Source organism: Chrysemys picta, chromosome 3, assembly GCF_011386835.1.
Source record: "Chrysemys picta bellii isolate R12L10 chromosome 3, ASM1138683v2, whole genome shotgun sequence".
Taxonomy (NCBI): Eukaryota; Metazoa; Chordata; order Testudines; family Emydidae; genus Chrysemys; species Chrysemys picta.
In genome coordinates, this window is record NC_088793.1 from 97135604 (window position 1) to 97156902 (window position 21299).

Consider the following 21299-nt stretch of genomic DNA (forward strand, 5'->3'; position numbering starts at 1 on the left):
CGGTATCTTGTAGGAGGACCTGTAGAATTTTTCAATACTTGAAAAGGAAATTGACTAATATTAAAATAAGCTAATGATACTGATCTATGCTGGTAGTTAGAATCTATTTATCTAAGTACTTATGTGGCCCCCTTAACCATAGCATCTGAATGCAAGAATAGTGTTGTAGGTTGTAAACAAGTGTTTTCTCGTTTGACCCACTCCTTTGACATTGGTATGACTTCTAGTACTGGTGGAGTATGCAACATTTTACATTGGTTTTGTTTAAAGAAATAGATCCAGAAGTGTTTAAGCAAGGGCATATTTTCACTTGGCCTGGTTCTTTGCTGTGTGTAGTCATTTACACCTGTGCAAAGTAAGTGTGAAAACCTATCATACCAGAAATCTATATCCCCTCTCTTACATCTACTTTGCATAGGTGTAAAAGACTACACAAAAATGTAAAGAAATGGAGAATCAGGCACACTTTCTTAATGGAACATTTGTGAACAAGCATGACAAATGTATAATATGCCTCTAGGGGTACGTCTTCACTACCCGCCGTATCGGCGGGTAGCAATCGATTTATCTGGGATCAATATATCACGTCTCGTTAAGGCGTGATATATCAATCCCCGAACGCGCTCACCGTCGACTCCGAAACTCCACCAGAGTGAGCGGCGGTAGCGCAGTCGACGGGGGAGCCACGGCTGTCGATCCCGTGCCGTGTGGACCCCAGGTAATTCGATCCAAGATACTTCGACTTCAGCTACACTATTCGTGTAGCTGAAGTTGCGTATCTTGGATCGATCCCTCCCCCCCGCCCCCCAGTGTAGACCAGCCCTAGGTTTTAATAAAATTGAAAAAAGCAAAAATTGCACAAACATACTCTGGAGTTGTGGCAATTGTTCTTTATTAATACATAACAAAACAATGTTTTTCTTTGTCTACAGAAGTTTAACTGTTGACTGAAATTATAATATTTGGGGATTGATCCTCAGCATAACTCCATAGAATCAAGGGCTACATAAATTTACAGCTGGTGAGGAACTTGCCTTTCATGTTTTTAAAACAAACAATAACCCCCCCCACCTCCTAAATTTACTTCTTTCTGTGGGTTTCGCAGTGCTTTCTGTCTCTAAGGTCTGGTTGTGGAACCCTTATTCACATTAGTGAACACTTAACTCATCAAACAGTCCAGTGTTTCCCAAACTTGGGATGCTGCTTGTGTGGGGAAAGCCCCTGGCGGGCTGGGCCGGTTTGTGTACCTGCCGCGTCCGCAGGTTCGGCTGATCGCGGCTCTCACTGGCCGTGGTTCGCTGCTCCAGGCCAATGGGAGCTGCGGGAAGTGGCAGCCAGCACGTCCCTCGGCCCGCGCCGCTTCCAGCAGCTCCCATTGGCCTGGAGCAGCGAACTGCGGCCAGCGGGAGCTGCAATCAGCCGGATCTGCGGATGCAGCAGGTAAACAAACCAGCCTGGCCCGACAAGGGCTTTCCCTACACAAGCGGCGTCCCAAGTTTGGGAAACACTGAAACAATCCTATAAATTTCAATGGACTAGTTGCGAAAGGGTTTACTAACATAGGGGTTCCTCAGTCGGGTCTCTAGATTAAATGCTTTCAGTGCAGAACCTGTCTTCATTTTATCATTTACATCACTGAACATAGTGTTTAAAACATAAGAAATAATACTAAAATAAAATAATATATTGTCACCTTAAGCTGCAGTTTAGGATGCTAGTCCTTACTCAGCTACCTATTTAGAATAAATGTTTACTTGAGTAGACTAGACTTAATATACTATCATTCATATTATATTTTCAAAGCAACATAGTCACTTTTATTACTTTTATTAATTACTCCACACAACATCTTTGTAAAACAGGTAAATATTCTTACCCCCATTTTACAGATGGAAAAACTGAGTCAAAGAGCAATTAAGTGACATGGTTTTAGTTGCACTGCAAAGCAGTAGTAGAGTGGGGATTAGAACCCAGGCTCCCAGTCCTGCACTCTAATATTTCTCAACTGGTGAGTTGGCACCCTGGGAAGAGTCATGAAAGGCATCAGGGGGTTGTGAGGTGTTAAAAATGATATTAGAGTTCTAAAGAAAAAAAATTCCAGAAGAACTGTGGAGTGGCCAAAACCTCAAAGTTTGTGAGGGAGTTGAAACAGCTACAGTTGTAGTAACTCCATCCCATTTGTATTCATGCAGGCGACTGTCTTCCACTACCTTGTTCCCCTCACTCTTACTGTTCAAAGACAAGTATTCTGTCAACCAAATATGCACACATACACATAAATTATATAAACTTATCACTGCTACTCCTTTTACTCTTACAGCAAATACAAAGGGGTCACAACATTTTGTTATTTTAAATAAGGGGTTGACAACCTAAAAAGATTGAGAAACAGTAAGTTACACTGTGCTCTCTCTTGCTGTACTGTGAAATGAGTGTCAACTTCAGAATCACATGCCCTGGCCCTAGCTCTGCTCTGGCCATGCAAAGCAGCCCTAATGCTGGTTTATCTAGCTGGTGGAATAGTTTTACGTTGTTTTGAGTGTAGTTATGTAACAACAAAAAAATCTACATTTGTAAGTTACACTGTCGTGATAGAGATTGCACTACAGTACTTGTATGAGGTGAATTGAAAAATACTATTTCTTTTATTATTTTTACAGTGCAAATATTTGTAATAAAAACTAATATAAAGTGTACACTTTGTATTCTGTGTTGTAATTGAAAGCAATATATTTGAAACTGTAGAAGAACATCCAAAAATATTTAATAAATTTCAATTGGTATTCTATTGTTTAACAGTGAGATTAATCACAATTCATTTTTTAAATCGCAGTTAATTTTTTTGAGTTAATCGCATGACTTAATTGCAATTAATCGACAGCCCTAATTGTAACATTAAAACTAAGGCCTTTGTGTATGCAGGGTCTCTATATGCCTATTACATTGTAACTGCTATATGGTCTGTATATCCTGTGTATTATGTATCCTTTATTTTGGTGCACCACTTTATTATATGATTTTTAAATGGAATTCTATTGTGTTTTACTATGCTCTATGTATTTTTTTCTTGCTTTATTAGATATATTGTAACTACTTATTTCTTTTAAATAAATATTAGTTTGTTTTTGAAGAATTTCTGCTTGTGTGTGTCAATCCTTGTCCTTTCAGTGTTAGCAAGCCCCCTGGTAACACCCTGGCAATTCCTTTAGGTCAAGTCACAAACTTATTACCCATTTGGACAGAATAAATTGCGTAATCATAAGCAAGCCACTCCTGGAGTGCCTGAGGTCCAAATTTTGGGGTAACAAGGGGTTCATTAACTCATCTAGATATTTGCCTAGTTTTATAACAGGCTCCATAAAAAGCACTAGCGAAGTTAGTACAAACTAACATTTCATACAGACAATGACTTGTTTAGACTGCTCTATATACTATACATTGAAATGTAAGTATAATATTTATATTCCAATTGATTTATTTTATAATTATATGATAAAAAGGAGAAAGTAAGCATTTTTCAGTAATGCTGTGCTGTAACACTTTCGTATTTTTGTCTGATTTTGTAAGCAAGTAGTTCTTAAGTGAGGTGAAACTTGGGGTACACAAGACAAATCAGACTCCTGAAAGGAGTCCAGTAGTCTAGAAAGGTTGAGATCCACAGGGCTAGGGGAGCTCCTGGCTGTAACAAGTCACTAATAACTGTAAGGCACAGCCAGGGGGCAGGAATTGGGCAGTGCAGGCCCTGGCGCTGTTGGGCGGTCGCTGGTGCTAGTGCAACTCATGGGCTAAATTGTCAAATTGGCTTTATTTTAATTGCTGTGATTTAATGATGTGCAGCAGGGGAGAAGACCACTATTTCCCCAGTGACAGAGCAGGTGCAGTCTCCTCCTCCCCCTGCCACAGAACGCCTTGGCTGGTGCTGCAGGGACTAGTAAGCCTGTTCGGGGGGGGAGGAAGCGGAGGATCCTGGGAGCGGCGCGCGCTTAGCTTTAACGTTTAGAGGAAAAGGGGAGGAGCCGCCGCCTTCACTGTTGCGGGCGGGTGCGTCAGCAGGAGTCTTGGTGCGGCTGCGCGGCGATTGCGCGGCGGATTCGAACGGTCCTGAGGCCAGCGGGGCCAGCAAAGGGCGGTTGGACCCGCGCGTGAATTACGGGGGGCCCCGCGGTGGCGGGGAGGATGAAGCGAGCGGCGCCCCGCAGTACCCTGCGGAACCTGATAAAGAGACACAAGCCCCAGCTTCGTCTGGCGGCCAACGCCGACCTGCTGGTGAGGGGAGCGGGGGGAGGCCCCGGGGGCCCCGGGATCTGCCCAGACGCGCAGGGGCTAATTCCTGCCCCTAGCAAACGAGCGCCCCTCCCCCAGCGACAACGGCTCTGCAGCTGCTCACTATCAGGCCGCGTCGGGGGTAAGGAGCCAACTGCCCGGGGGGCGGGGCTGGGTCACCCTAGTGCGAGGGGATGTGGGGCTGCGCCGCCCTGGGGGGTGTGGTTCCCCCCCCCCCCCCCGGATATGTGACTGGTCCCTAGTTGCTCTGGGACGTTGGTTGACTGGAGAGTTGAGCTGCCCCTGCCTCGCTTGTGTGTCTAGGTCGCGTCTGGGCACCGGGGTGTGAGCTCAGCAGAGGGGCATTACAAGGCACTACACTGTCATCAGGGACACCAGACTGACCATCGCATTGTTAGTACGTAGGCGTGAAAGGATTAGATGTTATTGGTAAATGGTTGATTTCACTGTAGCACACGGAACCCAATGAAAAATATTTGTCAATAATAATATTTGCAGATGGGCAAAGTAAGAAAAGTTCTACTTGACAATTTTATTTGATTTAAGGATATATACGTTATATGTTTTAACATGTGATAACTTGTGTTTTAATGGCTATAATAGTTTAATTTTTTGAAGCTCAGGGCAGGTCTATACTTAATGCTGCATTGGCTACAGCTGCACTGCTTTAGTGCTTAAGTAAAGATGCTCCTATGCCAGAGGTGGGCAAACTCGGGACCGTCCTGCCCAGCCCCCAAACTCCTGGCCCAGAAGGCTAGCCCCCAGCCCCTCCCCTGCTGTTCCCCCTCACCCACAGCCTCAGCTTGCCTCGCCATCGGCACAATGCTCTGGGTGGTGGGGCTGTGAGCTCCTGGGGCAGCGCAGCTGCAGAGCTACTGTCTGACCCGGTGCTCTATGCCGCGTGGTGGTGGTGGTGGCGTGGCCCAGCTCCAGCTGGCCGGCGTGGCTGTAACACCGCCAGCTACCGGTGCTCCAGGCAGCGTGGTAAGGGGGCACGGAGTGGGGTGGGGGGGTTGGATACAGGGCAGGTGAGTTTGGGGGATGGTCAGGAGGTATGGATTGGGGTTGTGGCGGTTGGGAGAGAACAGGGGGTTGAATGGGGGCAGGGGTTCCGGGGGGGCAGTCAGGAAGGGGGGGGGGGTTGGATGGCAGCAGGGGGCAGTCGGGCAGGGATTCTGGGGGCAGTCAGGGGACAGGGCGAAGGGGTGGTTGGATGGGACAGGGGTCCTTGGGGGGCGGTCAGGGAACAGGGGGGTTGAACAGGAGGTGAGGGCCGGGCCACGATCCCCCTCCCCTAACCGGCCCTTCATACAATTTATGAAACCCGATGCGGCCCTCAGGCCAAAAAGTTTGCCAACCCCTGTCCTATGCCAATGGGAGAATGGCTCCTGTCGGCCTAGTTAATCTATCTCTACGCTAGCAATGTTGATGTGAGAGAAGCTCTCCTGCTGACATAGTGCTATTTACACATGGGGTTAGATTGGTATAGCTATGTTGCTCAGGGGTATGGATTTTTCACACCCCTGAGTAACAGTTATACTGATATAAGTCTGTAGGGTTGACCTGGCCTCAGTGTCTACTATAATTAAATTGTCTGACAATTTCCTGCAACTATGAACACATAAATTGAAAAAATGTTTGAAATAAATATTATTATCCATCAAAATTATAAATAAAAATCACATTCTGCCAAGCCTGTTTTATTTTGCAGTTACCTCTACAGGCAGATCAGATCCAGACCCCTTTGTTACAGGTACTGTATGTACAGTAAATGACAGACTCTGCCTCCAAGAGTATGTAGGCAATTTTTAGCCAATCAGAAGCAGTAATTGCAGCTTCCCACCTGCCTAGCTCTTATCATATTGCAATTTTCCATATGTATTACAGCAAAGGTGAGTTAGGCATCAATTAGTAACTATATGGTTATTTGGCCAACTTTTGAATAAATAACATATATAACTGGTGGTTGGAGAGTTTTGTATATAGATGCTATATTTTGGAAACGGGAACTTGGGATAAATGACTGTAATGCTGTTGTGGGCTTGTGGTTGACTGTCAGTTGACTGAATGTTGGTTAATAACAGAGATGCACTGCATGTATGCATCTTCAAGTGTGCATTTTCCGGTAAAGAGACCTGAATAACTTAGGCCTGAAGTTGAGGGATGGAATGCATTCCATCTAGTAATTTGAAGTGTACTAGCCACCAGGATTTCCTGGGTTCTGTTGTTCTCTACATAGAATAAGTACATTTGGAAATACTAGGTGGAGTAAAACAACTGGATAGAAGTCAGACATCTACAGCTGAATTCTCAGAAAACGGGTCAATGGAGTTATGCTGAGGCCAGGATGTATGTATGGATGTTTTGGCCACGCTACTACTTCTGGCTGTAGAGATGGGATGGTAGCATAGGAAGTGTGACAGTAGCTGTTAGCCAAGGTAGGAGGATTCTTAGGTGGTAGGTTAATCAGACTTTATGGGAGCTTGTGCCAGTAGCACAAAGCTGCCCTCATGCACAGAAGTATCTGGGTCTGTAGTGTTTGGGATGAAAGTTGAGTACTTTGATACAGAGTTGGAAGTGCTTTTCACTTTTTTGTTTGTAAATGAATTACTTATTTTAGAGGTGCAGGATGAGGATTTTTGTTTACTTTCACATATATAATTGAAGATACAAATTAGAACAAGGTGTCTGAATGCAGTAATGCAAATTATTATACATTTACATGCACAAAATATTTCACTTAAATTCAAAATCTGGTTTATATGTTAAACATGGCATTTGGCAGAATTTCTGAGGCTGGGATTTAGTGTATCTGAAGCTAGATCTAGATATACCAAATAAAAATAGAAATAATCATGTAGAAATAGCTATAGTCCATAATGTTGTATTTTAAGGAACTGCCCTTAAGTCACTTGCTTAAAACAATATATGGCAGACTCAATGCTCAGAATGTGATATTAAACTAATCATTCTTGCAAAATTTAATGTTAAAAATATCTGTAGTCTGTGAACATACTTCCTGTTGTAAGGAGAAGCTATCTGTTTCTCCTGTGTTTTTAGAAGGAATGTCACAAGATGGTGATCATCCATGGTTGTCAAGAGTGTCACTTCTTTTGGCTACTGCTGATACTTTCTAGCAATATCAACTTCTATGAATTGACAAGTAGAAACTCATACAGTTGATATGCCTGGATGTACATTGGACTCTGGTAGAAAGAGCACAGATCCCATGGTATAACTGTCTTTTTCCTAACAAGATTTGAAAATTGTGTTCTGGCTTTTCTATTGCAGTCAGTATTTGTGGCTTGTCTTTTCCCAAAATGACAGCATAATTTAGGGAGGGTAGGTTGCACATTTCAGATATGACAAGAACTACACCTCTACCCTGATATAATGAGACCCGATATAACACAAATTCAGATATAACGGGGTAAAGCAGTGCTCCGGGAGGGGTGGGGCTGCGCGCTCCGGCGGATCAAAGCAAGTTCGATATAACGTGGTTTCACCTATAATGCAGTAAGATTTCTTTTTTGGCTCCCAAGGGCAGCGTTATATCTGGGTATATTAGCTAGTTCCTAAACTAGACTAAGGGCTAGGTTCACAAAAGGACTTAAGCAGCTAACTGCCACTTCAGGTGCCTAAATCCCAGTATCAGGTCCTCTTGGGATTCACAATACCCTGCTCAGCCACCACCTCACCCATAGATGCCTACATTTTTACAGTAAAAGTTCCCTAGGCACCTGTGTTTCTGCCTGCCTTCATGCGCACTGCTGCCCCATGCCAGGCTTCCAGACACCTAAGCCCCAGAGTGATGCAGAAACTGAGGAAAGATAAGTGTTCCTCTGTGTAACTTGCCTGTGGGGTCTGATCTTGTAAGTCTGCTCAGAACTAGGCTACTGGATCAGTCCCCTGTAGGTGAGCTTGCACAAAATGTCTGGGGGTGAGAGGAAAAGGAGGCCCTACATCATAACATTTAGCCTGGTGGTTAGGGTACTCACCTGGGATATAGGGTATTCCCAGGTCAAGTCCACCTGATGGGAAGAAGGGATTTGAACAGGGCTCTATCACTTCTCAGGGGAGGGCCCTAACCATTGGGCTATGGGATATTTTGAGAGGGAGCTCCCTCTCTTTCTCCTGTTGATGCTCTTGCCATAGGTGAGTACTGGTGAGTAGATTCTTGAGGTGGGGAGTGCAGCAGCTGAGCCCACTCTGCAATCACCCTTCAGCAGCGGCTCCTGCCCTGTGGGGCTGGGACTGGACCTGGCTGCCTGCTCCAGCCCATTGGCTCTTCCAGCTTGCAGATTGGGAAGAGCATGCCACAGCATCATTTGACACGTGTTTCTGCACATGGGTGGGGCCTCACACCTCGTGACTAGGGTGACCAGGTGTCCAGTTTTCGACCGGAACACCCGGTCGAAAAGGGACCCTGGCGTTTCCAGCCAGATCTTGGAAGAGTGTTGCTGTTTTCATAATGTAATAAAATACGGTAATGATAAATATTAATAATAGTGTGTAATAAGCATGTTATAAAAACAAATTTTATATCTCCAAGGTCACAGCTTTTATAATTTATACTCAACTGAAGGAGAAAATCCTTGGAAATATTCATTTTTAGAAGGGGGTTTGCAAGACTTGACATTTTAATGAAAGGGGTTCACAGGTTGTTAGTTTGGGAACCACTGGTGTAGATGCTTTCTACATCAATTTAAGGGATTTTCCCATTGATATAGGTAATCCACATCTCTAAGAAGCAGTAGCTAGTTTGATGGAAGAATCCTTTTGTTGACCTAGGTGCATCTACACAGTGGGGGTTAGGTGGATCTTAACTACAGTGTTCAAAGCACAAACCTTTTCACAGCCCTGAGCGACGTAGCTTGGTCGACCTAAGTTTCGGATGTAGACTAGGGCTTGGACAGAAATTTATGGGGTGACTGAACATCACATTTTGGGTGTAGTGCTAACCCAGCTGCCTGCCCACCTGAGATTCAGGATCCAGTCTCTTCTCTCCTGCATCATCTATCTCAGGGGTCGGCAACCTTTCAGAAGTGGTGTGCCGAGTCTTCATTTATTCACTCTAATGTAAGGTTTCACATGCCAGTAATACATTTTAATGTTTTTAGGAAGTCTTTTTCTATAAGTCTATAATATATAACTAAACTATAGTTGTATGTAAATAAGGTTTTAAAAATGTTTAAGAAGTTTCATTTAAAATTAAATTAAAATGCAGAGCCCCCCGGACCGGTGGCCAGGACCCAGGCAGTGTGAGTGCCACTGAAAATCAGCTCACATGCCGCCTTCAGCGCACGTGCCATAGGTTGCCTACCCCTGATCTATCTTCTCCACTCACCACATGCCACAAGTATAGTAAAAGCATGTGGCAGTCTGTTTTTCAGCTGACGAAGAGGACTTAAATCTCTTGTAAGGTCTCAAGTTGTGGAGTTGAAGGCTCTCCTCCTGTTTGAAGTAATGGGAGAAGAACAATACCCTATTTGACTGCTTTATTTTAGAACTACAGACATGTATCTGAATTACAGAAACCATCTCAGATATCATCCTGCCCTCCTTGTTTGCAGTATTGGTGCTGAATCTTAAGAAATAGATCTTGGTCTATCCTTTCATTTCAGATAAATCCTCCACTGAGCAGATTAAGGCACACCAGCAGGACAATGTGAAGACGCTTGTACTGATTCTTTCTGTACTTTTCCTAGGGGTAAAATGGAGGAGTTTATTCTTTTTAATGCTGCCATTTTGGCAGCTTCATGCCTACAAATATTTTTCTAATTAATGGGAGTTCGGTGTATTATAATGCAGGGTCATTGTTTCAGTGAATAGTGTAGAATTTTGTCTTTTATAGTACTTTTTCTGCTTGAGATATAAAAATTTTATTAAAGTTAATGTTTAAAATGAAATGTACACGAGTTAAGAGGGAAGGTACTGTACATGTGGGGTCAGGCTTGGGTTATGGGGGGTTACAGGTATCGTTTGCAAGGGTGAGAAGATACATACATATCGCATAACCTGCATAGACCCAGATTGGGTTGCAAGGGTTTACTAGTATAATATACAATCCTTCAGTGACTGGATGAAATGTGTGGCTTAGGTACTGAGCAATAACTCACCTACTTGGACATTCCCATCAGTTTTACTGAGGGGATCACTTTTTTCTTTTCCATTCCATTTGCCTTAACCTAGTCCCCTTTAAAATAAATAAATAAATAAATTTATTTCTGAAATATTTATTATTTTTATCTGTTTTATTGAGGGGCACTTTTAGTTTACTTACACTGGTATGTATTTTTTAAATCCCTGATGCAGGGGTAAACGTCTCAAAACTGGGAAAACATTGCTATTAAAAATAGAATAAGAACGCAGCTGGTCAGAGAGAAAAAACGCTCTTTAAAGATGGCTTTCAAATGAAGACTTTTACCTTTTGATGCTACAGTAGAGTATAGATGTCAGCAGAAGGAATTCATTTTTCAATTTCTTTAAGAATTTAAAATGTGGAAAGTTTGTGTAGTTACCATTTTCCAAAAGTTTGATCCCCCTGTTGATATGTTCAATAATCCAGGTTCTTATGCTGAACATTATTTTAGTGCCACTGTTGTTTGAATGTTTCAAATAGTCTCTGCATGAGTAGTCAAAATTTTTTAATCATATTAAAAATGGCTTTGATAGTTTGCCACGCAAATCGGCAAGAATGTCTGCTTTTTATATAGTACATATATTTATGTAAAAATTGGCATGATTTGGAAATATCTGTTGCATATTAATACTTCTGTAGTTCAGCAGATTAAAAAAATTCATCCATGTGGTATGGTAGCATTAAAAATATGCTTGTCCTCAACAGTAGATCCTGTGTGTGTATTGTATGGCTATTACCAAAGTATTTCCAGTAAATAAACTCTGAATTTTATTCTTTTCTTGTTATATAATTTTCTAGCTTTGCAGAACAGATATCGTGAGAAATAAGCAAGAAGTTGCTTTTATATGTTTTATGCTGACATGATATGAAGGATATATTAATTAATAAGCATATTCCAGTGGTCTTTTCTCAACTTTCTGGTTGAGAATAAATTTTTTATCTTGTAGATTTTAAATAAATCACATAAATGAAAGCTTTTCTCTAATCTTTTCTCTTGTAAATGAAACGTGTTAAGCATTTTACCCTATTTTAAAATTCAACCATTAGAACATAAGAATGGCCATACTGGGTCAGACCAAAGGTCCATGTAGCCCAGTATCCTGTTTTCCCACAGTGGCCAATGCCACGTGCCCCAGAGGGAATGAACAGAACAGGTAATCATCAAGTGATCCATCCCCTGTCGCCCGTTCCCAGCTTCTGGCAAACTTTTAAAATACCATTGACCATCTATTATCCTATATCAGTTTTAAGCTAGTCACTTAGAATAAAACCTCTGCAGTAGGAAATAAGTGTGTAGTGGGACATAATATGAACTCAAATGTGTATAAGTTTATAGTTGAAAACTTAAAGACCCATGTCTGCCCTTGATCCGTGACTGAATTTCCATTGCTGTCAATGGAAATTACATGTGGGGGGTCGAGCAGTGTATAATAGTCTTAATTGTGCTGTGTTAAGATTACAGGAGCGTGTTTACTCAAGTAGTCCATTGAAGTTAATGGGGCTACTTGTTAGTAAATGTTTTTGGGATTAGGCCTCTGGTGACTGGTTATGTTAAACTGTACAATCTGTAGTTTAGTTTCTCCTTTCTTTTCCCTTCCTTTGAGAACTGAGGCACTACATTTATCAAGAGATTAATTTTTAATCATCTGTTTAGCACTTGCATTTTATGATTTTAAGTTAATCTTTAATAAGATATTTGTTTTGATAGGGGTTATTCCATTAATCAGTGGGGTATATTCTATCCTGTGTTGAGATCTGTTTGGTGCAAGATGATGGGGGGGGGGGGGGGGGAGAGGAGGATTTGAGGGAGTCTGTTATGGCTCCCTTATTCTGTATGTTTGTTTATGCTACTCCCAGCATAAGTTAGATTGTCTACACTCACTTCTGTCAATATAATTTGTCACTCAGGGTGTGAAAAAGCCACTCCCTGAGCAACATAAGTTACACTGACCTGAGCGCTGGTGTGGACAGCACTATGTCAGCAAGAGAGCTTCTCCCACTGACATAGCTACCACTGCTCGCGGAGGCTAGAGTAATTAAGCCTATGGGAGAGCTCTGTCCCCTCAATTTAGAACAGCTACGTTGGAGAGCTTTACAGTGGCACAGCTGTGTTAGTCCAGCTACAGTGCTACAAGCTCTCTAGTGTAGCCATAGCCTGAGGGTTGAGTATTGATGGAGCAGAGCACTATTCCTCCATTAATGTCATCTGCAATATGGACAGGGTGGGAGGGATCATTTCTTTTGACCCAGGAGATAGGTGCTGCTGCTTTGCACTGCAGGATTGGAAATGAGTCTTAGGCCTGGTCTACACTATGACTTTAATTCGGATTTAGCAGCGTTAAATCGAATTAACCCTGCACCTGTCCACACAACAAAACCATTTATTTCGAAATAAAGGGCTCTTAAAATCGATTTCTGTACTCCACCCCGATGAGCGGAGTAGCGTCAAAATCGATATTGTCATTTCGAATTAGGGTTAGTGTGGCTGCAATTTGATTGTATTGGCCTCCAGGCGCTATCCCACAGTGCACCCTTGTGACCACTCTGGACAGCAATCTGAACTCGGATGCACTGGCCAGGTAGACAGGAAAAGCCCCGCGAACACTTGAATTTTATTTCCTGTTTGCCCAGCGTGGAGAGCACAGGTGACCACGGATAACTCATCAGCACAGGTAACCATGCAGGCCAATAATCGAAAAAGAGCACCAGCATGGACCGTACGGGAGGTACTAGATCTGATCGCTATATAGGGAGAGGATTCAGTGCTAGCAGAACTTGGTTCGAAAAGACGAAATGCCAAAACTTTTGAAAAAAAACTCCAAGGGCATGATGGAGAGAGGCCATGATAGGGACTCAGATCAGTGCCGCGTGAAAGTCAAGGAGCTCAGACAAGCCTATCAAAAAGCAAAGGAGGCAAACGGTCACTCCGGGTCAGAACCGCGGACATGCCGCTTCTACACTGAGCTGCATGCAGTTCTAGGGGGGGCCGCCACCACTACCCCACCTCTGACCATGGATTCCGAGGCGGGGGTAATCTCATCAGCTACACCTGAGGATTCTGCGGACGGGGAAGAGGAGGACGACGACAAGCTTGCAGAGAGCACACCGCACTCCGTTCTCCCCAACAGCCAGGTTCTTTTTCTCAGCCTGACTAAAGTACCCTCCCAAGCCAGTATCCAAGACCATGACCCCATGGAAGGGACCTCAGGTGAGTTTACCTTTTAAAATATAAAACTTGTTTTAAAAGCAAGCGTTTTTTAATGATTACTTTGCCCTGAGGACTTGGGATGCATTCGCGGCCAGTACAGCTACTGGAAAAGTCTGTTAACGTGTCTGGGGATGGAGCGGAAATCCTCCAGGGACATCTCCATGAAGCTCTCCTGGAGGTACTCCAAAAGACTTGCCACAAGGTTTCTGGGCAGTGCAGCCTTATTCCGTCCTCCATGGTAGGACACTTGACCACGCCATGCTAGTAGCAAGTAGCAAGTAATCTGGTATCATTGCATGACAAAGCCTGGCAGTGTATGGTCCCGGTGTTTGCTGGTATTCAAGCAACATCTGTTCTTTATCTTGCTGTGTAATCCTCAGGAGAGTGATATCGCTCATGGTAACCTGGTTGAAATACGGGAATTTAATTAAGGGGACAGAGGTGGTTGTTCCTACTGGGCTGTTTGCCTGTGGCTGAAAATAAATCCTTCCCTGCAGTTAGCCAAGTGCAGGGTGGGGAATTGGCCCTGAGCTTTTCGCGTTTGGCTAGCAGGGATCTTCCCTGATACCAGACACGCGGTGGGGGGAGGGATAAAGCGATCATTCCAGAGAATTGGATGGGGGGGGGTTACTTTGTTTTCTGCTGCTGAAGGTTAACAGGAAAACCGCAGCAGTCAATGGGCTTTGCTTGGGTATGTGGGAAAGGAGGGCGCAGAAGCCGAAAGACAATGGCTTACCATGGCCGCATGCAAGCTGAATTCTGTTGCCCGGACCTGCGTCTGTGATCTTTAACACCAAAGCCACAGGCACTCAATATTAAGATGGAAAATGCGACCTTGTACTGAAATCTCATGTGCTATATAATGTGAATAGTGTTGTTCACTATGAAAGAGTATAAGGATTGTTCTGTAAAATGTATCATTTTAAAAAATTCTCTCCTTTTTTTTTTCAACCCTCCCTCCAGCAGCTGCAAATTTTTCAAGCCTCCCTCCTCCGTCCCGAAGGCTATCTCAGATAAGGCGGCGGAGAAAGAGGACGCGAGACGAGATGTTCTCGGAAATAATGGAATGCACCCGCAATGAAAGAGCTCATTTGAATGAGTGGAAGGACACCGTATCTAAATACAGGAAAGATGCCAGTGAACGTGAGGTCATAAGGGACGCTCGAGATGAGAGGTGGCAGGCTGCAACGCTGGGGCTGCTGCGTGATCAAACGGACATGGTCTGGCGTCTGGTGGAGCTTCAGGAATGGCAGCAGGATAACAGACTGCCGCTGCAGCCGCTGTATAACCTCCCTCCCCCCTCACCATGTTCCATATCCTCCTCACTCAGACGTGTAAGAACGTGGGGGGGGAGGCTTCGTGCACCCTCCCACTCCACCCCAGTGGACAGCCCAACCAAAAGGCTGTCATTATATTGAATTTTTTCAGTGGCCTTTTACTTCCCTCCTATCCTCTTCCCAAACCTCACCCAGGTTACCTTGTCGGTTCTCTTCCTATGTTTATAATCAATTAATAAAGAATACATGATTTTTAAACGATAGTGACTTTATTTCCTTTAAAAGCAAGCTGTGATTTAAGGGGGGAGGGTGGTTTGCTTACAGGGAACGAGTCAATCAAGGGGGCAGGTTTTCAACAAACAGAACTTTCACACCATAGCCTGGCCAGTCATGAAAGTGGTTTCAAAGCTTCTCTGATGCGCAGCGCTTCCTGGTGTGATCTTCTAATCACCCTGATGCCTGGCTGCACGTAATCAGCAGCCAGGCAATTTGCCTCAGCCTCCCACCCCGCCATAAAGGTCTCCCCCTTACTCTCACAGAGATTGTGGAGCACACAGCACACAGCTCCTGACTCCTGTCCAGGCTGCCTGTGTATGGCTTCATGAGCCATGGCATTAAGGGGTAGGCTGGGTCTCCAAGGATAACTATAGGCGTTTCAACATCCTCAACGGTTCTTTTCTGGTCCGGGAAGTAAGTCCCTTGCTGCAGCCGTTTAAACAGATTAGTGTTCCTGAAGACACGAGGGTCATGAACCCTTCCTGGCCAGCCCACGTTGATGTTGATGAAACGTCCCTTGTGATCCACCAGTGCTTGCAGCACCACTGAAAAGTACCCCTTGCGGTTTATGTACTGGCTGTCCTGGTGCTCCGGTGCCAAGATAGGGATATGGGTTCCATCTGTCGCCCCACCACAGTTAGGGAATCCCATTGCAGCAAATCCACTATGACCTGCACATTTCCCAGAGTCACTACCTTTCGTAGCAGCAGCTCAGTGATTGCTTTGGCTGTTTGCATCACAGCAGCCCCCACAGTAGATTTGCCCACTCCAAATTGATTCCTGACTGACACCGGTAGCTGTCTGGTGTTGCAAGCTTCCACAGGGCTATCGCCACTCGCTTCTCAACTGCGAGGGCTGCTCTCATCTTGGTATTCTGGTGCTTCAGGGCAAGGGAAAGCAAGTCACAAAGTTCCATGAAAGTGCCCTTACGCATGCGGAAGTTTCGCAGCCACTGGGAATTGTCCCACACCTGCAACACTATGCGGGCCCAGAATCGGCGTTCCATGGCTATAACCTGCCCCATTAACAGCATGATTTCCAAAGCGCCAGGGCCCGCGGTTTGATAGAATTCCATGTCCTCATCACTCTCGCTGCTGTGCTGCCGTAGCCTACTCCTCGCCACCTGGTTTTGCAGGTTCTGGTTCAGCATAAACTGCACGATAACGCGTGAGGTGTTTACAATGTTCATGACTGCTGTCTTGAGCTGAGCGGGCTCCATGCTTGCCGTGGCATGGCGCCTACACTGTTCACCCAGGAAAAAGGCGCGAAACAGTTGTTTGCCGTTGCTTCCCTGGAGAGGGGGAGGACGTACTCAGAACCACCCGCGACAATGTTTTTGGCCCCATCAGGCATTGGGATCTCAACCCAGAATTCCAATGGGCGGAGGAGACTGCGGGAACTATGGGATAGCTACCCACAGTGCAACGCTCCGGAAATCGACGCTAGCCCCGGTACATGGACGCACACCACCGAATTAATGTGCTTAGTGTGGCCGCATACATTCGACTTTCTACAATCTGTTTCCAAAATTCGAATTATATAAATTCGGATTAATCCCGTAGTGTAGACATACCCTTGGACTAACAAAGGGGAAGAATAGTTCACAAACTAGTTTGGGAAAACGTGGTGATGGCAGGGAAGAGTTAACTGGTCACATGGTACGAATTGCTGCTTTTTCCCCAAACTACTAAAGAATGGTCAGATAAAGAAAAGCTGTCTCTGAAAATAATTGTAGGTAAATATTCAGCACAAAGTGAGAGGGCTCAAGGATGATTCATAAAATCTAAAGTAAATCCAGGTTTTTTTAGTTACCGACAAACTAAATGAGTACATGGCTTGAATGAGAAGGTGTAACTCCTAGTCATAGATAGGACGTTTTTAGGAAAGTGTTGGGAAACACCAAAATATATTATTAGGAGCAAGTATTATGCCTGTGGGGGGGGGGGGGGGTGTGAGGCTTTTTTTAGTATAGACACTTTAAAAAAAAGTTTGACTAAATTGAAGCTGTGTGCAGGAAATTTTGGGGGCAAGAAATGTTCAGGGATAGAAAATTAAACTCTTGCTGGATAATAGTTTTCCCAAAAACCCTTCACAGGAATTCCGAAATATTTTGCTGCATCTTTTGCGTTAAAGGGTTGATGCCTTTTTAAAAATAAAGTATTTGCTAAATCAGTATAAATGATTATAAATGTATAAGCATTTTGTTGGAAACCTATTTGACTGCATTGATGTTTTGTTCTTCAAAGGTGCATTTGAACTTCTTACTGTTTCTCCACCGATTAGCAGAAGAAGCCAGGGCAAATGCTTTCGAGAACAAGAGTAAAACAATTAAATCTGAACATGCCATGGCGGCAGCAAAGGTAATAAAATTAAAGTTGAAATTTCTCTCTCCCTTCTTTGCTTAAACACTTAGTATTAAAAGTTTACCGATAAGGTTGCATCGTTACTATACAAAAGCCAGGATATACAACAGAAAAGATTCCTAGAGCAATGCTACCTTTGCTATGTTTTTTTATTTATAAACAAAACATTAAAAAAAAAACCCTCAAAATATCTTAATCCTCCAGGCACTTTAACAATAATAAAAAAATCACAATGTTGTAAAATCCACTACAATAACATCAGATAAACTGACTGCACATCAACATACTTCCTATCTCTTCCCATAATCCCAAATTTAAAAACTTTCCAAAACAGAGACCATTATTTCCCCGTCCTTCGGTCTCTTGGGTGTGGGGAGTGATGAAAATCTGGACTCTTCCAGACCAAGGATGAGATCAAGTTCCATAGTGGAGGGGTGTTCGTGGAAAATGCTGTTATATCAAGGGAGCTGTAGGTTGAGTGGCTCCGCTGATCTTAACTGCAAAAATACACGTGGGTCTGTTGCCAGTGGGGAGGTGAGGAATATTATCTTGAGCCCAGGCTAAGCAGGTTGTCTGAGAGAGCTTCAGAAGTAGATTGCATGAAACAACAAAAAGCAGTTTAAGACAAACATCACCAGAGGGCATCTGATGCTCCTTCCAGTCCTAGACCCCCAATTGTTTCTCTCTCTCCCTGGACCCTGCCCTGTTTCATTTAGGCAAGGGAAGCACTGAGTGGAGTGTGGGAGAGGAACACTTAAGGGTAAGGCCTCATCCAAAACTCAATCTCTTTCAGGTGCTGAGTCATCTTTGCATCTACCTTAGTAGGACTGGACAAAATGAAAAAATGATGCCACTCAGCTTTAACATATTGGAGGCCCAGCACCCCATGCTGCTTAAACTTTCTAGTCCTATTTTTCTTGAAAAATATTTGCTGGATATATTTCTGCTAATATATTTAATACAAATATAGGAGATGTGCAGTGTGGCCATGTTAAATATTGCAGTTAGAATCTTGTGCATTTCTAACCTTTTAACTGTGTAATCTTAACATTATTTAAATATCTTTGCTCTTCTATTTTTTTTAAGTGAAAAGATGGAGAAAGAAGAAATTGCCTTGTTTTAATAATGTTAACACTTAAATGGTCCCAGTTGGGCTGAGAAGTGAACTTCTCAATTTAAACTCTAAACCAAAAAATGCCCATCCAAAAGTTTTGGTGCCCTTTGCATAAATTAAAAAAAAAAACTCAATATGAAGCATTACAAACAAAAATCAAGCCATAACAGCAGTAAAATCACATTTTATAACCTCCTGTGCTATCTAGATATAATAGGGTCAGAGCATTAAGGGATGTGATGAGAGCTTTGAAGAATGATTGACACTTCTGGGTTGTCTATAGAAAACATTTGTTTTAGAAAGTTTTGCTTTTGAAGTTGCATTTTGTCTATGTTCTGTGATACGAATTTCAATATGACTGATTTTGTATGAATCACAGTGGGCATATAAGTAATGATGAGTATACTTTCCTTCACTTTCACAGGTTATCTTAAAGAAGAGCAGAGGCTAGGAAATCAAGAAGTACTTTCTAATCCTGTTTGCTTTACCCAGTGTATTTTTATTAACTCTTAAGTATCATGGCTAAGATCCTCAGTTGGTATAAAGAAGCATACTTTCATTGAAGTCAGTAGAGCTACACTGCTTTACCTTTGAGGAATTGGACTTATGTTCTTAAGAAACATTCATGTTTATAGGTGATATGCATTCCTTTATACATGGGTCTCTTATCAAAGCATGAGGCAAACACTTGTGGTGAAAGTAATTTTTTTTATAATGTAAGTTTTCGGCTGCATCTTCAACTAAAATATTGGGAAAAGCCTATAGCATTTCCCTTCCATGTGTTTACTGGAGTCATATTCCTAATTAGAAAGTGTTTCCTCTTATATTAATCATTCTAAAAGAGACTTATTAATGAGGAGTTTACTCTGTATGTCAGTTTAGTTCTTGTTACACAGACAAAATGTTGGGTTCTTAAAGAATGACAGTCTGACAATGTTGCATCAAATATCTTGGTTTCAGATTGTTTATAAATGTCAAGTTTCACAGCCTTAATTTTTGAAATAATTTTTAAGAACAGCACAAGCTACTTGAATAAACCTTCTATATTTTTTTTGACTGGTAATGGGGTACAGAACCTTTATTTTTAGATGGTGCCCTAACTTCTCCCAAAATTGCTCCATTGACTATCCCGTGGTTTATGTCAAATGTGCTGATGGTCTTAATTCAGGTCCTTGTGGACAGGTGCACTTCATAAAAACAACCATTACAACTGACATCAATTGCTATGCTTGAAATTAGACCTAAAAGTGGCATCAAGGATCAGCTAGGCATGGATACTATGCTGCTCTCTGTACCCTTCTTTTCTCTGGGTTGAATCTCAGTGATGTGTGGATATGTTGTATGTATTTTACATATATAGTGCTTCAATTTCAAGTGCCTGGAATCCTTATGAAACTAAACTTTTTAAAATGTAGACTTGTATCTTATTCTTTCGTACAATAACACTTTGTTCTTTTGTGTTACTTTGTGATTTATGTAACATTAGTTAACAGTGCTTCATGTGTGCATATCAGTTAATTATTTTTCATGGAACAGAAAAAAAATAAAGGCTTTTTGTACAACATGGTTGTGTTGAATTGTCTTATACTGTTAATATATTAACAGGACTCAAAGTATGCAAAGATAAATCGAACAGGAATTATACCAAATGAAAATATTCAGATCTATTTAAGCAAATTGTAGTACAATTTAAATCCAAATGCATATACTGTACAAATAGCATCCTCTTACTATATTTTAAATCCTGCATTCCAGTACAATTTGGTGTATTCTTATGGCAAAATATCTAAACTGCTCTTCAGGAGTGTTTAAAAGTTTTATCCATAACTGTATACAGAGAGGGGAGATGAATTCTGTCCGGTTCAGTTATTTCCTTTTATGTTCTTGCTCTTCAGTACCATTAGCTTGTGGATGGGGAGAAAGATGGGAGAGATGCTCTATGGCTCTCCCTCTACTATTCAACTTCCTGTGCCACTGGGGCAGGCGAAGAGAGACTCTTCTATGCTCTGGTACCACCAGCTGAGGATGGAGACGGGAAGAGGAAAGATGCTGAAGGGCTCCCTCTTGCCCTACCCACTTTCAGTGCCACTAGTTGGTGGGTGGGAAGAGAAGGTGCTCCAGTGCTTGGACTCCTCAGTCTCTCCTTTTCCTCTCCTTTATATTCACACCCACAATGAAAGTGAGGGGGAGGATGTGTAGGAGAGGGAAAGCTGAGGAGACAGTAAGTCATGAAGGAAGCAGAGGGAATGAATGGAGGGATATGGATCCAGTATGCCTTAGTAAGACCTTATTAGAAAAGGTCTAAGTCAAAACTAAGTTTTCTAGTATTTTGTCAGCTGCCATGTATCTTTTGCGTACCATCAGGACAGCTTCCCTGGGTGCAGTTCAGAAGATGGGAGAGCGCTTGGTCGATTTATCGCATCTAATCTAGATGTGATAAATCGACCCCCGCTGGATCGATCACTGCCTGCCAATCTGGCGAGTACTGTAGACGTACCCTGAGAAGAGGTGTGTGGTTGTGCAAGAATCCTGTTAGAGAATATCTTCAAGGAAGAAAAGTTAGGTAAATATTTTCCCTTCTTTAAAGGTAACTCTGCATGGGATTTTTCAATCATGGCAAGTAAGTATCTTGAGA

At 42.9% G+C, this 21299-nt stretch overlaps 1 protein-coding gene across 1 annotated transcript; it reads left to right on the forward strand.

Annotated features, from left to right (window-relative positions):
• Positions 1-3986: 3986 nt before the first annotated feature.
• Positions 3987-20228, forward strand: CENPW (centromere protein W). Its single transcript, XM_005280212.4, has 3 exons — positions 3987-4266; positions 17434-17547; positions 19089-20228. The coding sequence occupies exons 1-3, from the start codon at positions 4177-4179 to the stop codon at positions 19113-19115; spliced, it is 231 nt and encodes a 76-aa protein (XP_005280269.1). The 5' UTR covers positions 3987-4176; the 3' UTR covers positions 19116-20228.
• The last annotated feature ends 1071 nt before the right edge of the window (positions 20229-21299 follow it).

Excerpts from the sequence above, each read along its gene's own strand:
- CENPW (XM_005280212.4), top strand. The coding sequence starts at position 4,177 with ATGAAGCGAGCGGCGCCCCGCAGTACCCTGCGGAACCTGATAAAGAGA. Across the intron at positions 4,267-17,433 it reads CGGCCAACGCCGACCTGCTG|GTGCATTTGAACTTCTTACT; the intron begins GTGAGGGGAGCG and ends TGTTCTTCAAAG. Across the intron at positions 17,548-19,088 it reads ATGCCATGGCGGCAGCAAAG|GTTATCTTAAAGAAGAGCAG; the intron begins GTAATAAAATTA and ends TCACTTTCACAG.